General features: G+C 45.1%; 1 protein-coding gene across 1 annotated transcript in view; it reads right to left on the reverse strand.

Moving 5' to 3' along the window:
* The window catches only part of LOC125727946 (acid-sensing ion channel 4-A-like), a 73598-nt gene that overhangs the window by 7545 nt on the left and 52061 nt on the right, over positions 1 to 13992 (reverse strand). The window contains exons 2-5 of the mRNA XM_049004950.1: positions 3032 to 3176; positions 2245 to 2372; positions 2014 to 2167; positions 525 to 578 (exon numbers count right to left, since the gene is read on the reverse strand). Coding sequence (XP_048860907.1) covers positions 525 to 578; positions 2014 to 2167; positions 2245 to 2372; positions 3032 to 3176 — 481 coding nt within the window. The remainder of the gene's footprint in view (positions 1 to 524; positions 579 to 2013; positions 2168 to 2244; positions 2373 to 3031; positions 3177 to 13992) is intronic.

A 13992-nucleotide genomic window follows, 5' to 3' on the forward strand; every position in this document is an offset into this window, starting at 1 on the left:
TAGATAGATAGATAGATAGATAGATAGATAGATGTGCTTTGCATTATCTGGACCATAGAGCTGTCCACCATGATACTCAGAGTCTTGTAATGAATCACTTAAATATCTCTTCCTTCCACAGCAGCTAGACTGGCCTTTCCTGTCTTGTGTTTTCACCCCTGCACCCAGGGCATCCTGCTCCCAATTACTGAAGCATGGTCCGCTATCACTTCCAAAAGCTCCGAAGGCCTCCCTGAAGTGTGATGTTGGCTCGGCACTAACCCTCACACACTACTCTAGCACCTGACATCACGGTGAAGCCGACGCTGCTAATTTAGCTCCCACGTTGTTCACCTGAGCCCCGCAGGAGTCAAACTGCACTGACACTGCTGATCTTGCCAGCACAGAGGAGCAAAATGATACTCCATGTGTGACTCTCTCCTAATGTTCCTACACATATCAGAGCTCCACCGACCTGCTATTTGGAGAGTATCACAGAATGACAATTGATATTGCAATGTGTGCAAGACGGATGGGCGTCTTACCCAGAGCGTTGTCTACACAGTTGGTTTTGTTAGGGGGGCAGATGGTGGCATTTCCTGGATAACAGAAAACAAAGTTAGGTTGGTCGGTCTGGACCTTAAAGAGATTCTGTGTTGAAGCACCACAGTTGCTCAGTCGGTACCATCCTGGTTTCATGCCTCCAGGGGTACAGGGTCAAATTCAGCCCATGTTTGTGGACGAGATTCCTGCCAATTTTAAAAAATTAAAAGTGCCAAAAGTCTTGTATTTTTGGTTGGTTACTTATGGTTAAGGTTAGGACTGGGTAGAGGTTAAGGGTGTCGTGATTGGGAATAGGGTTTTTCCCATAGAAATGAATGGACGGATCTCATTTAGATAGGAAGACTTGATGAGTGGCTATTAAACAGAATAACAGAATTAATAAATGGTTAATAAATATAATTATAGGCATCTAGGAGGACAGCAACACCATATATAATTAGCGATACAATATTCTTTCCATGTTTTGTTTCCAGGTTCAATATTAAACACTAAATTATTGCATGCTATCACTCAGGCATCTTTAGGAAGTCTAACAAAACAATCAAACATCTCATGATTCTTCATAACTATATGTATGTGGGAATCCATCAACTAGGTAATTAATTAATGACCATATAAATGCCAACGGAGACAAAGTGTTCTCTGAACTAATGTTTCCAAAATGGATTCTTATTCTTTTGGAATTATGAAGGTATATCTATCATTATTATAGACAAACTGATTACTCATTAAGCCCAAGACTTGATTGATTGAGAGAAGATACGACAATTTCTTGTCTGACTTTAATCATTTTGAGCATGATGGGAAATTCACAATGCAATCATGGTAATCGAGCTGTATATTCATATAGTAAAAAGCTCAATAATCAGCTGGGGCAAAATTATTGATCAGGCTGCATGAATAACAGAGGGAGCCTTAAAGGTGGAGTGGACATGGGAGAATGACTGACAGGTAAATCACCTGCTGGAATATGTGCCGATAAAAGCTGGTGAATTTGTGACTGGGAAGAGTTTGCAAAGACATGAGCGACGACAGGAAAAAGATAAATGACTTTCAGGCCAGTGACAGGCAGGGACACCCAGGTGAAGAAGAAGAAGTGACAGAATAACCGGTAAATTAGTAACGATGGCATCCGAATAAAGGAGAGGCACTCGGTGACTGGCGGAAATGACCCGGCACAGGCATAGACGATGAGATAAACGACCGATTCAGGTTAATTAGTTACAGGTACTGAATCTCTGATTGTTTACAGGTAAATGACCAACAGGGAATCGCCTAAGTTAATTATGGGTTAAAGAAATTGACAGGGAATGAGTGACAGACAGAGCTGAATGAGATGAATGACAGACCTACGTTGATTAGTTACAGGTTCATGTAACTGACTGACTGACACAAGGGAATTATTTGCATTGCAATGACTGGCAGTGATTCGCAGATGAATGAATTGAGTGACACACAGAGGGGACATACCAGGCATGTGGACCATCCTGCAGTTGCACGCCTGCAGCACGGCACTGGTCTCGCAGTGCAGGCGACAGGCGCTGATGCTGTATGTGTCATATCCCGGGATCAGCTCCCCTGCCCCAGTGCGGCAGTTACCCCAGGGCTGGGGCAGGTAGGTCAGCTGGGGGCAGAGCTGGGTCACAATTTGGCATCCCTTTAGGTCAAACCAATGGGGGAGGGTGGGGGGGATACGCCTACCCTCTGCTCCTGGCACGAGACGAAGGTCTGGAACCCTGGGGAGACCCCAAAGCCCAACTGGTGGATGTACGGGGGCTCGTCCTGGCTGTGGATCTGAACCCGGATGCCTGCTTCCAGCGTGGTCTCATCTTCCATACAGGAGACACACACAGGTGATAAGGCGTGTGGAAGGAGCTGATGGGGTATTCAGTAGTATTTAGTAGAGACGATGCTTCATGAAGCATTTGCTGCTAGATGGCACTCTTGGTTTGCTTTGGGGCATAATTTGAGTCATTTTTTTGGAGAGGGAGCGCCATCTAGTGGGGTCATAAAATACTGCAAATGGTTCATGAAGTTTCATTTGGTCATCACTCGTATTCAGTATTCACGCATATCTGCAAACACCACTTGCTAAGTACTTATAGGAGCTCTACACTTTTTCAGTCCCAAAGTGATGAGACTGGGTGAGGGTGAACCAGGAGTGGACTTGCAAGCCAAAGTAGCCTGGGAATGTATCACTGACCTTGTGGGTCCTCCATGGTATATTAACCTTAGGATAAACCCACCGTTTGACCATCAAAGCATTATCCATGAATCATCTCCTGCGACCAACCCGAAACATGCCGAGATCAACAGACGGGTTGGGCACCCCTGGTATAAAGGCTATATAATCGTGGGGTTGGGGATAGAAAGTGCAACCCTGCCAAGGCCGGAAAACTGCTGAACTTCCTGATAAGCAGTTCGCGCCTGAGGTGGATGTTTATCCACGCCTACAGTGCAGCGTGGATGTCATGAAGGCGTCTCTTACTCGTCTCCCTCCAGATTGGCAGATACTCATCCTGTTGGATGTCCAGCATGATCTCCAGCCCGTTGCCCATTCCTCCCTGCTTTGTTTTCCTGGACGTGGTCCTGTTTCCGTTGAATGTGTAGCATTTTCCATATCTTGTGTACACCTGAGAAAAGCAAAAATGCCAAAAAAAGGCAAATGAAATAGCCTTTAATAGGTATAGGTACTGTGGACCTGTGAAGGAGGATCAGCAAGCGGTGCTTCTCCATGACACAACACCATAGAAGAACATAATCCCCCCCCCCCCCCTCACGAGGCAAATCAACCGTCCATCTGCAGTCTAACAGAGACAGCAACACTGTGTATGGCTGAGTAACTCTAAGCAGCTTGCTGAGATACCTTAGGATAAACCCACAGCTAAGCTCAGACGTTTAAATCCACTGTTCAAATCGTCCCAATGCTCTGACTGATGTCGCAAGCAATTGGACTCGACAGCCCAAACTTCCGTAACTTATTCCATCAGTGAAGCAAGGATAGTGTCAGAGGTAAGTGTGTTTATAGGGACACGCTGACTTTACGACAAAATTTAATCACCCTTTCTCGTCCAGTTCTACTCCCCTTCTTGACTGTTTGCTTTTTCCATCTCAGACCTTCTGAGGGCTGACGGTTCAATGCCTTTTGCTTCACAGAAGTTCATGCCAAACGCGACACTACATAATCAGGGTACTGTGAAAACTCCAAATTGGGCTATAAGTGAATCTCAAAAGCACTGCTACTGAAATGGCACTCTCCCCACCAGAAAACACTAAAGTCATTTCTGTCTATTTCAATTGAATCTCTGGCTCTATTTAACCGATCAAAGTAACCGGTTGTGGGGGGGGGGGGGGGGGTGGGTTGCCTGTAAAGCGAGTTCATTCTATGTGTGACTTTAGTACTACACAACAATTTAACCTTATCTAATGTTGCCATGCTATATGTATTTTATATATAAAACAAAATGTTGTTTAACTGGAGAAGTTAGTTCCGCAGCTCAATCGGATATTGGCACAGCCATGGTCAAAAGTGACCACATGGAAATGTGTAGATGGTTGATGAAGTTCAGCGTAAATTTCTTCCACAAGGCCTCACCACTAACCTCCATACGGCAGAAGCAGACAGCAGAGGTTCTCGGGCTCTGGGTGTGGGTTCTCAGCCTGGCTGTGTATAAGCTCTGCCGGCAGTCCTGCATACCAGAATTACTCTGTCTCTCACTGTATTACTGCTACTGAAAAAGGATGGATGGCTGATATTTACAGTATGGACTCCAGGCATGTACGTCGGTCATTATTATGTCATTATTTCCCTATTGTGAACTGTAATCTGCATCCCTGGGTGCGAGTCCTGCATATGAAGATAGTTAACATTCCAAATCCCATCGCTAAATCAATCACCTAATTTGGTCTGTGTATTGCATTCAGCTATCGGTGTTATCCAGATTGCCGCACAGCAATTCAGAACAAAGCAGGTTGCAGCAACCTCCTCTCAGATGAGCTCGACAAATGCTTGCTTTCACAAAAGAGAACAAAGCCAGTTACTACGGCCACACAATTCTCAGATACCAAGTACTGGCACTGGGAACCCATGATGAGTGAGCCCAGTGCAGGACCCATGTGGGCAGTGAATACCTGGGATTGTAATTAAAGCCTGTGCTGATTGGCTGCAGGAGGTCTCCACCAACATCGTTAATCTCTCACTATCCCAGGCTGTCATCCGTGCCCATCTAAAGACAACAGCAATCATTCCAATGCCAAAGTTCTCAGCAGCCTTTGTTCTGTTGTACTAACTCCAGTAATAAAGAAGTGCTTTGAAAGATTCTAACCCACATCAAAGTTAACATCTCCCTGACTCTGGACAAACACCAGATCAAACAAATAGCAGATCATCTGATGATGTCATCTCAGTTATTCTCCACACCTTCCTAACCCCTTACAGACCATCACACAGCAGAATGTCAGAATGCTGTGCACTGATTTCAGTTCAGTATTCAATATCATTATTCCCCAGAAGTTGGTTTCCAGACCGCACAACCTGGATTTTCTGAATAACAGACCTCAAGACTGGGTAACTATTCTTCTTCCACCCTAATGTTCAGCACAGGAGCTGAACAGCACTGCTGCTATCTTCCCCTGACAACTGCAGTCTGACATTTTCCTTCAACACCATTATCACATTCGCAGATGACACTCCTGTCAAAAGGCTGATCTCCAAGAACGACAAGTCAGCATTTAGGAAGGAGGTGCAAGAACTGGCTAGGTGATGCTCAGCCAACAACCTGGGCCTCAACACCAACAAAGCAAAAGAACCCATAATAGATTTTTGGACACCCATATGCACAAAACCTTATACACTAAATTGGGATGTGACGAATAGAGTCTCCAGCTTCAAGTTCCTCGGTTTTTTTTACGTGCCTCACAACCACACAATTCCTCCCATGTCATCGAAAAGTCAAACACTGCCTGTATTGTCTAAGGAGGGTAGGACAAGCCCACATGCTCTAGCACCTCGCAATTCCGGAGTGTATCTTCCCCCCCACTGCATACCAGCATGTTACACTAGCCGCTCATTCGTTGATCAGAAAGCTTTTGGGCAAATCGTTGAGTCAGCCAAGCAGATCACTGGCCTATAATTGGGAGACATGGAAAATGCTTACAAAGATGGGGGCCTTTGTAGGGCCCTCAGCGTCATCACAGACCCAGCTCAGCTCAGCCATGGTCTATTCACTCTGTTGCCCTCCGGTAACTGGATGTATTTTTTGCATAGTGTTCTAGGAGAATGTAGGTTCTGCATTTGAATTCTGACACTTTGTCACACAGATAACCGGGTTCTGTGAGTGCCTCTGTTACATCTGTTACTCATTCTCGTCGAACTAGATTAACCACATGTGCACAGTGTCATAAATCTTTGAAACATGCTGTGTCTTACAGGTGTTTATAAAGCATACACTCTGTAGGACTTTTTTTGCTCATGGGAGACTGAGGGCAGAACAAAAAAATGATTGGTTCAGAAAGATAACCAATCAGATTGTGGAATAGATGGGTCCAAGAAAGTAGAGGCAGAACAAAGACATCTGATTGGTTGGTCCCACCTCCTCTAGTTGCTTGGACCTCCTCTACAGTTTGATTCTGTTTTGTTGTAGATTTGTTATCTATCTCAACCAATTATTTTTACTTCTTTTAGTTTTCTTTGTAAAAAAGAGAATAGCTTTTAGAAAGTAAATAGATCCAGGAGCACATGTGACCTAAAGGTATCTACTATGAACTACTATGAAGACCTCGGTGGGGTTCAATTGCTTATGACAGGAATAGCGGTTGCAATTTAAGAGCTCTTCTCCTGGGCAAATGTCTGGAAACCTCTGGACAACCAAGAGAGCATAATGTCCCTGAGGATTATGACGGTGATGTGGGGACGTTCAAGCACAGCCAAAGCAGATGCATTTCATACTGTGTAATTTCAAGTTCGATTTGTATCCAATGAGACATGAGGGAGGGGAAGCTCGGCAGTTAGCTCTGTGTGTGTGGAGTTTGCTCTGCCCGTGTCCTTGTGGGGTTTCCTCTGGGTACTCTGGTTGTCCCCACAGTTCACAAACATGTTGAGGTTAATTGAAGTTACCAAATTGCCCATAGATCTGCATGTGTGAGTCAAAAATGTGTGAGTATGCCCTGCCAAGGGTTGGCGCCCTCCTGGGTTGTTTCATACCTTGCGCCTGTAGGCTCTGGACCCCCTGTGAGCCTGAATAGAACAAGTGGTTACAGAAAATGGATGGATGGACCACCATGAATATGCTATTTAGGGAAATTCATAAATGTAAATCTTATGTCTAATACTGGTGCATAACTTGGAAGGTTCATGTCCACCGAATGATTCTTCCAAAGGATGTTTCTTCAGACCCATGAACCACTTCTCATTCCTGATACTGTTTCCTTCACTTCTCATTCCTGATACTGTTTCCTTCTTAATTACCCAATTATCCCCAGTTTTACAGCATGCTGACAGATCTGCCTGCCGACCTGATCATAGGAGCAAAATTATCCTCGCTAATGACACCCATTTACAATGATAGGGCTTCTGTGGGGGTATTAATCACATTATTCTATAAAATTTTATTTGGTGAAATCAAATTTATTTTAGATGGATTGAGGGGCATTGTTACCCGTAATCAAATTCATATATCATATTTCTGTTTAGCCAAAACAACCCTGAAAATGAGCTGAACGTAAGATGGGGGTTTTCACCTCACCTCCGTCAGCAGGAGTGAAGCTTCCTGTATCACACATACGTCACATAAATCCTTTTAAGTCGAGCATCATCCCTATTCATGAGTTTTTCCATTATCTTTATTTTCTGGACCTTGTCAGAGAGCCAGCCAGCCAGCCAGCCAGCCATCTTGGTAGCAGTCTGCGTGTGCCGCAGATGATTTCCCCTCATTAGGTCAGTCGAGCGGTGAGTCTGACTCGCGGCTTCAGCTTTTCGGGATTTGCCGAAGCTCACTGAATCGCTTCTGAAAATATGGAAACAAACTCAGCTTCTCCCCAGGAGCTAAAGAACAGCTAAAAAACATTCCTTTATAAGCACTTACGGAACCGAGTCCTCAAACTCTCCAACCATGTAATAGCCTTGTCTTTGTCCCACTGCCCCACTCCTACTGGCATCTGAAAGACGCTCCAACGCACAAACACACACACACACACACACACACACACACACACACACACACACACACACACACACACACACACACACACACACACACACACACACACAGGTCCAGACAACAATCCAGACCAAGGTTTTGTTTCAACCAACCAGTTGAGTCCTCTGTGATTGTGGATTGTGACTCTTTATGCTCTACTGGTTGGTTGAAACAAAACCCTGGTCTGGACTTTTACTCTCTGGACCTGAATTACCCACCTCTGAGAATCACCACCAAAAATAATTCTTTCAGGTCTTCCTCTGTTTTTACCTGGATTATCCACTTGAATAGTTTGGCTGTCCGTTTTTGCCAAACTCACACTTATGATTTGCTTCATCGCCGTTTCCTGCTGCCAGGAATAGCCCTGTACATTTGCGACCCCCCCGACTGTTTCCTCTGTAACTCGTGAACTTGCATCGTGCCTGTCTCCCCACCCCCGCCCCCAGCCCCGCCCCCAGCCTAGGATTGCTGTCCCTCAGCTCTCTCGTCCTGATGCAGTGAAACATGCCCCTGTGTCTTTCTCTGGGAGTCGAAGTTTAACGCTCTTACGTATACTTTATAGCGATGCTTGTTTTTGAAGTATCCTTTGGCTTGCAGAGATGCCTGAGGACTGTGTCCCCCCCCCCCCAACCCCCAACAAATGTATTTTCTGCAAGGGCACCAGGATTGACTTAGCCTGTGTCATCCAGCAATGGTGATCTGCGGCACGTGCTACGGGCACAAGCCAGCCTCCACACAAGTGCCTCTTTCAGACCTGTAGATTAGGTAAATGGAGAGATTTTCGGGGCCATTTAAATAAGCCTCTTTACTGCGGTTGCTAACCACATTAAAATGCAATGCACATTTCCCACTAGTGCGGGAACGGTATGTTCTGGCAAGATTATGAACAACTGATGTACAGTTTAGAAAAAGTTTGTGAACCCCGTGTGTGGTTCTTACCCATCCTTTGTTGGGCTTTTTGGACGTTGAATTGTCTTGTTTCATTTCTCTGCACAGCGGGAAGCATTTAAGCCTCTTAAATGGCAGGACTGCAAACATTCTCCTCAAGCAGTCCGGCAGTCAGCCTGTGGACCTCGGCCACTTCCAAGGGCACCATCCTTAAATTACCCGGCAGAATCTGCCTGAGAGGTGTCCCAGAGTGCTGGTTCACCAGCGTCAAATGGCTCTACGTCAGATTAACATTCACTGCCAGCAATGGAGAGGTTCACTGACGACCACAGATGCGTCAATTAGTGGCAGCAACAATAACGGTCTCGTGGGATTGGAGCCTGTCATGTACTGGTGCTCCAGAAAAAGGCCCGTATCAGTGTTTTATGGCTTGTTGTGCTGATCTCTCTGACCCAACCATTGTGTGCAAAACCATTTGTAAGTGTTTGCAATTATCTCGTTCAGTATCCAGGACATATTTATGTAGCTTAAGGGGAACTGAAAAAAACAACATATGTTACTAGTCAACAGTGAAAATAAAAGACCAAGGTATTTAAATATATTATTTTGCAGTCAACTAATGTGGTTCTGTGGCTTCAATCCAAATTCCAACATGATAATACAATTTTCCGGCAGAATACGATTACAGCATATGTATTGGTTTCAAATGGGTATTTGGCAATTGAGCTAGTCAGCATTATTCACCAGTAAATCTTTTGGTAAAAACAGTAGCTTTGCTTTATAAATTGCTGCAAATAGATCTGTTGCCGAACAATTCTGACAAGTTCAATTCTCAACGGTCCTTTCAAACTCAGTTGATAGGGTCTCTTGTTTTCGGTTTGTGTTTCCACCAGGGAGCTGCAGAATTGTGCTAGGGCAGGCATCTGTAAGAATACGATCCTTTATGATACTAGCATAGACTGCATGCCCAGGGACCTCTGGGAAAATCCCACGTCTTTAGATTTCAGAGTTCATTACACAGAAAATCCGCTTCCCTATCAGAAGCAGACCAGATTAGCCAAGAGTCCTCGGAACTTTGACGGCGGGACGGGAGACCGCGATTGGCATACGGAAAGCGCTGGAACGCAGCCAGGGATTTTCCAAAGTGAAATCACTCGAAATAAAGGCAGCAGGCTATTAATTATGGTAAGTGTGCGGCCCGCAGGACAGTGAGTGGTTCCGGTTCATTTGTCTGTGCCCCCCCCCCCCCCCCCCCCCCCCCCCACCCCCAACGCACTCGCTGCCGACTGCGTGGCCCACAGCGTGGAACACCACCAGACGGAGCTTATGCCATAATCGTCCTCTCGCTCGACTCATCACGCCTCTTGGGGCAGCTTAGTGCGCATTGTGTGTTTTGGATGTGTCAGGAATTTGCCCTGTGCCTGAGCGCGAATGCTGCTGCCCACCCTCTCAGTCATTAAGCCTAAAATGTGAATTTAGCTCCAATATGATGCCCTTCTACCTAGAAAAAGATGAACTCTGGCATGAGGCCTAAGTTGTACACATATTTCAATCTTGACAATGAACATAGGCAGAGTGCAGGGGAATCTGCTACCTAGTGTTACAGAACACATACTAAACATGTTCTCATTAGTTCATATGTCTGCCTCCTTCTAAGGTAGCAAAAACAAACATCTGTGAACATCACACCCTTCATTCCATGCATGGGAGCCTAGTTCTCATCTTTGAAAATGTCTCCATTTGTATTCCAGACAAAAGCATCACGGGTGCCGAGCTGCATCCATGGCACAGTCAGTCCTCTGCGACGTCGGAGTGTTTGCCAGGGTTCATTGTGTGTATTGGGCAAACACCTATGGGTCAGATTCGGTACTGTTCTTATTGTTTAATGCTGGCTGGCCTTGACTTAGAGAGCCTGTGTTATGGCGGTCTCCTCTGTTTTCTCTGCTCCTAATCGAATGCGTGCTTCATTATCGTAAACAGGCCCGAACGTGTGTCTTGCTCGTGCCCAGGGACAGGATGATCCCCAAGCACGCCCCCCCCAACTCCTCCCCACCCCAAGATAAATTTCACCAACCGTTCGCAGGTCACTGACTGGCTATAATGCACACATTCCCTTTGCATTCCCTAACATAGCAGACACTATTTCATAAAAATACAGGCTAACTTAATGGCTAACCCCAGCATCAAAATCATGATCTCTATGTCAGATTCACATGGGAAACAAATACATATCGGGACCGTGAACAGCCCAGACATATATACAGAATTATCATGTATATTGTAAACCAATTTATTCCTTAATGTACTAATTAATGTACTAACAACCTATCATTGTTTTTTCAGATATTGCTATACTGAAAGATCGCAAATCAGCACCCAACAATGTAAGTTATTTTGTCTTGGATGGACAGCAGCACATGGTGAAGCCTAGTCTACAACTGAATAGAAATGCAAAAACAAGTGTTGTGATTTATCTACTTTGACAGAAGTGTCAGAGAATGTACCGGAGTACACAACACCACCTACCCCAAGACCCCCTGGGCCTCCCGCTGGCTCTCTGATTCTAGCGGCTCTGGGTGTGGTGTGTGTGTGTGTGTGTGTGCGTGTGTATATTCACGTATGTGTATTGTCCTCTGTTTTATTTCATCTCTCTGATTCTTTGCATGGTTTGAGTCAGCAGTTCCAAGTCACACATACTGTGATTCAGTGACGGCATTTTACCTGTGACTTCAAACGGGAATTGCTACACTTTGCCATGTTCACCAGGTGGTGCAATAAGCTCAGCAAAATCAAGACCTTAATAGCTAGTCGTACCTATAATCCTGACAGCACCTTTATATCCAGCCAGCAAAGGGCCAAATCCCACCGATGGAGTGTCACAGGATAGAAGCAATCGGTTTTTCGGAGCAAAAAGTTGCGAGTAAACATTATCAGGTAGGTGTGTCTGTCCCCTGTGGGGAGTTGACACTGTGCATGAATGCATACATAACTGAATATGTGGTCCTGTGAAGAGCGGAGCTACTGTACAGGAGAAAATGTAGGCAGGAGTTTGCTGCTGATTCCCTGTGTGCTAGTTACCGGGAAGGGCCCATTCAGGTAGGAACACTGCACAGGATAGTGTGGACCGGTGCCATCCTCACAGACACACAGCGAGTGCGGTCGCTCTCTGCCAGCCCAAGCCCCTGGGATTCCATCCAAAAGCCTGATGCAGTCTCCAAACACCAAGGTCTCCTCCGTGGTCAGCAATATCTCTAAGGGCAGTCACTTCTCTACTTACCAAAAATGTTTGCACAAAGGCTAATATATATATTCTACGGGTGTTGGAGGTCTTGAGGTTAAAAAGAAAGATCGTGTGAATGCATTGTTCTTCCTGAGAAATTGAGTAGGCTGCCAAGACTGGATATGGCTCAAATCCACGAGAGAATCTTACTCTGTCTCCAAAGACAGTACGAATACTGAATATTTAGAGTTCATACCGTAGAAGTTGCCACAAGTCTTTCCGATTCAATTCTTCAGACGATTGTTTTCTTAACTCGATTGATCCGGCAGCAAAATTAACTTAGTGTTGGTAAAGAATGATTTCTTTTGCTGTGCTTATATTGCCAAGATTATGAAATGATGCTGTATTTTTGTATATACCATCTTGCTCTCCTTTAAGACATGCACACTGACACATACATAATTCATGCACACACACACATGCTCGCGTGCATGTCTGGTAAACATATCTTTATGGGGACCGCTCATTCATTTCTATGGGAAACATGCTAACGCTAACTATTACAACCTTACCCCTACCCAGCCCTAACCATAACCAGAAGTTTTTGCATTTATAGTTTTTTCATTGCAGTCACAGGTTTTTATTAAATTGAGTTTTCCCAGGAAGCTGGTCCACATAAGGGAAAAAAATGGGTATTCAGCACTTTGTGGGGACATTGTGCCCCCATAAGGTAAGGTGGTAAGGTCTGACACCCCCCTCAGTAACTTTTCATGATCGGGCTGGAGGTCACCCTCTTCAGATCATGGTAATCGGTTCTCGAAAAAGGCCACTTGGAACATTAATGGGGGCACGTTCATCCGTTCAGGTGCACGGGACAGGAGCTCAGGCGTCCCCTGTCTGCTCTTAAGGGTCCAACAAAGATGCCGCTATTCTGTCGGGGCTCAAACTGGAGACCTTCTGATCACAGACACAGAGGCCTGACACACTGAGTTACACACCAAACTGCCACATAGCAAAGGCCTGTTAAAATTGAAAGAAATAATTTAAGAAAGCGATCCAATGAATACACATAAATGAAGCCACCTGGGACTTCACATGACCAGAGACCTCTGCAAACACGATTAAAAATTCTGCTTCCATAAACACATCTCACGATTTCTCCTTGCCAATCTCAACTTAATTTCCTGAGGGTTACCTTTTCACCTTATGACATTAAAATCTCAGCAACTGCATACATACCATTTGAAATATTAAAAAGTTGAAAAATGCAAATAATGAAAAGATGTTTCAGTTCATAGACAGGTGAAGTTTCGGCTTACCTTCGCCCTACATTCAGCATGTTTTATTTATAGTTTTCAATTAGTCTGAACAATTTTTCCGGAAAAATGCAGACAGGTGAGCAGGAGAGGTGCTGAGTTTTATCTGTGGGAAGGCGAGAAGTGATAATGTTCCCATATTCATTTGTTAATTTACACAGCTTGTGCTGTTGTTTCTATCCAATGTACAAAGCAGGAGGAAAGACAACAGAGGCAGGATATACCCCTTTCACCTCCCAACCAATTAAAAACAACCTTTAACTAAATCTCCCCCAAGTATGTTAATCAGCCAATGGAGAAACAGGAAATAGTTTCTAATGCTCAGCCTCAGAAGACTGCTGCTACAGGGTCCTCAGGTAAGTGCAACAAATGTCCTTCTCTGTTATGCTCCCCTGCTTTCATCAAGGTCAGACGAGGAAGACAGAGGCGCCCGCTTGGGAGCTTTCTGTTCTTTTAAATGTAAATGTCGTTCCTCGATTGCAGAGCCTCCCAGCGCTCGGTAGGCGACACCAACGGAACACCAACAAAAGCAGAAGAACGTGGCTGTAAAGCTTTGACGCTGACCTGAGACAGAGGAAAGACAATGTCGAGCGAGTCTGCTTTCAGGTTCTCCTACTGTAGGTGTACGCATGGGCTCAGAGGAAGACCTCACAAACGACGTGTCCCTCAGATCAAATAACGGTGCTGAGCACGGACACGAAGAACAATATCTTAAGGACCCCTGCTGTCTCTCCCCCCCCCGATCCACCAAAGCACGTGTCTGCATGTGAATGATGGGAATGGTAACATGGACCAGGAGGCCCACGACCTCACAAGGGAGACTCAAACT

The sequence above is a fragment of the Brienomyrus brachyistius genome, unplaced genomic scaffold, assembly GCF_023856365.1.
Source record: "Brienomyrus brachyistius isolate T26 unplaced genomic scaffold, BBRACH_0.4 scaffold133, whole genome shotgun sequence".
NCBI lineage: Eukaryota > Metazoa > Chordata > Actinopteri > Osteoglossiformes > Mormyridae > Brienomyrus > Brienomyrus brachyistius.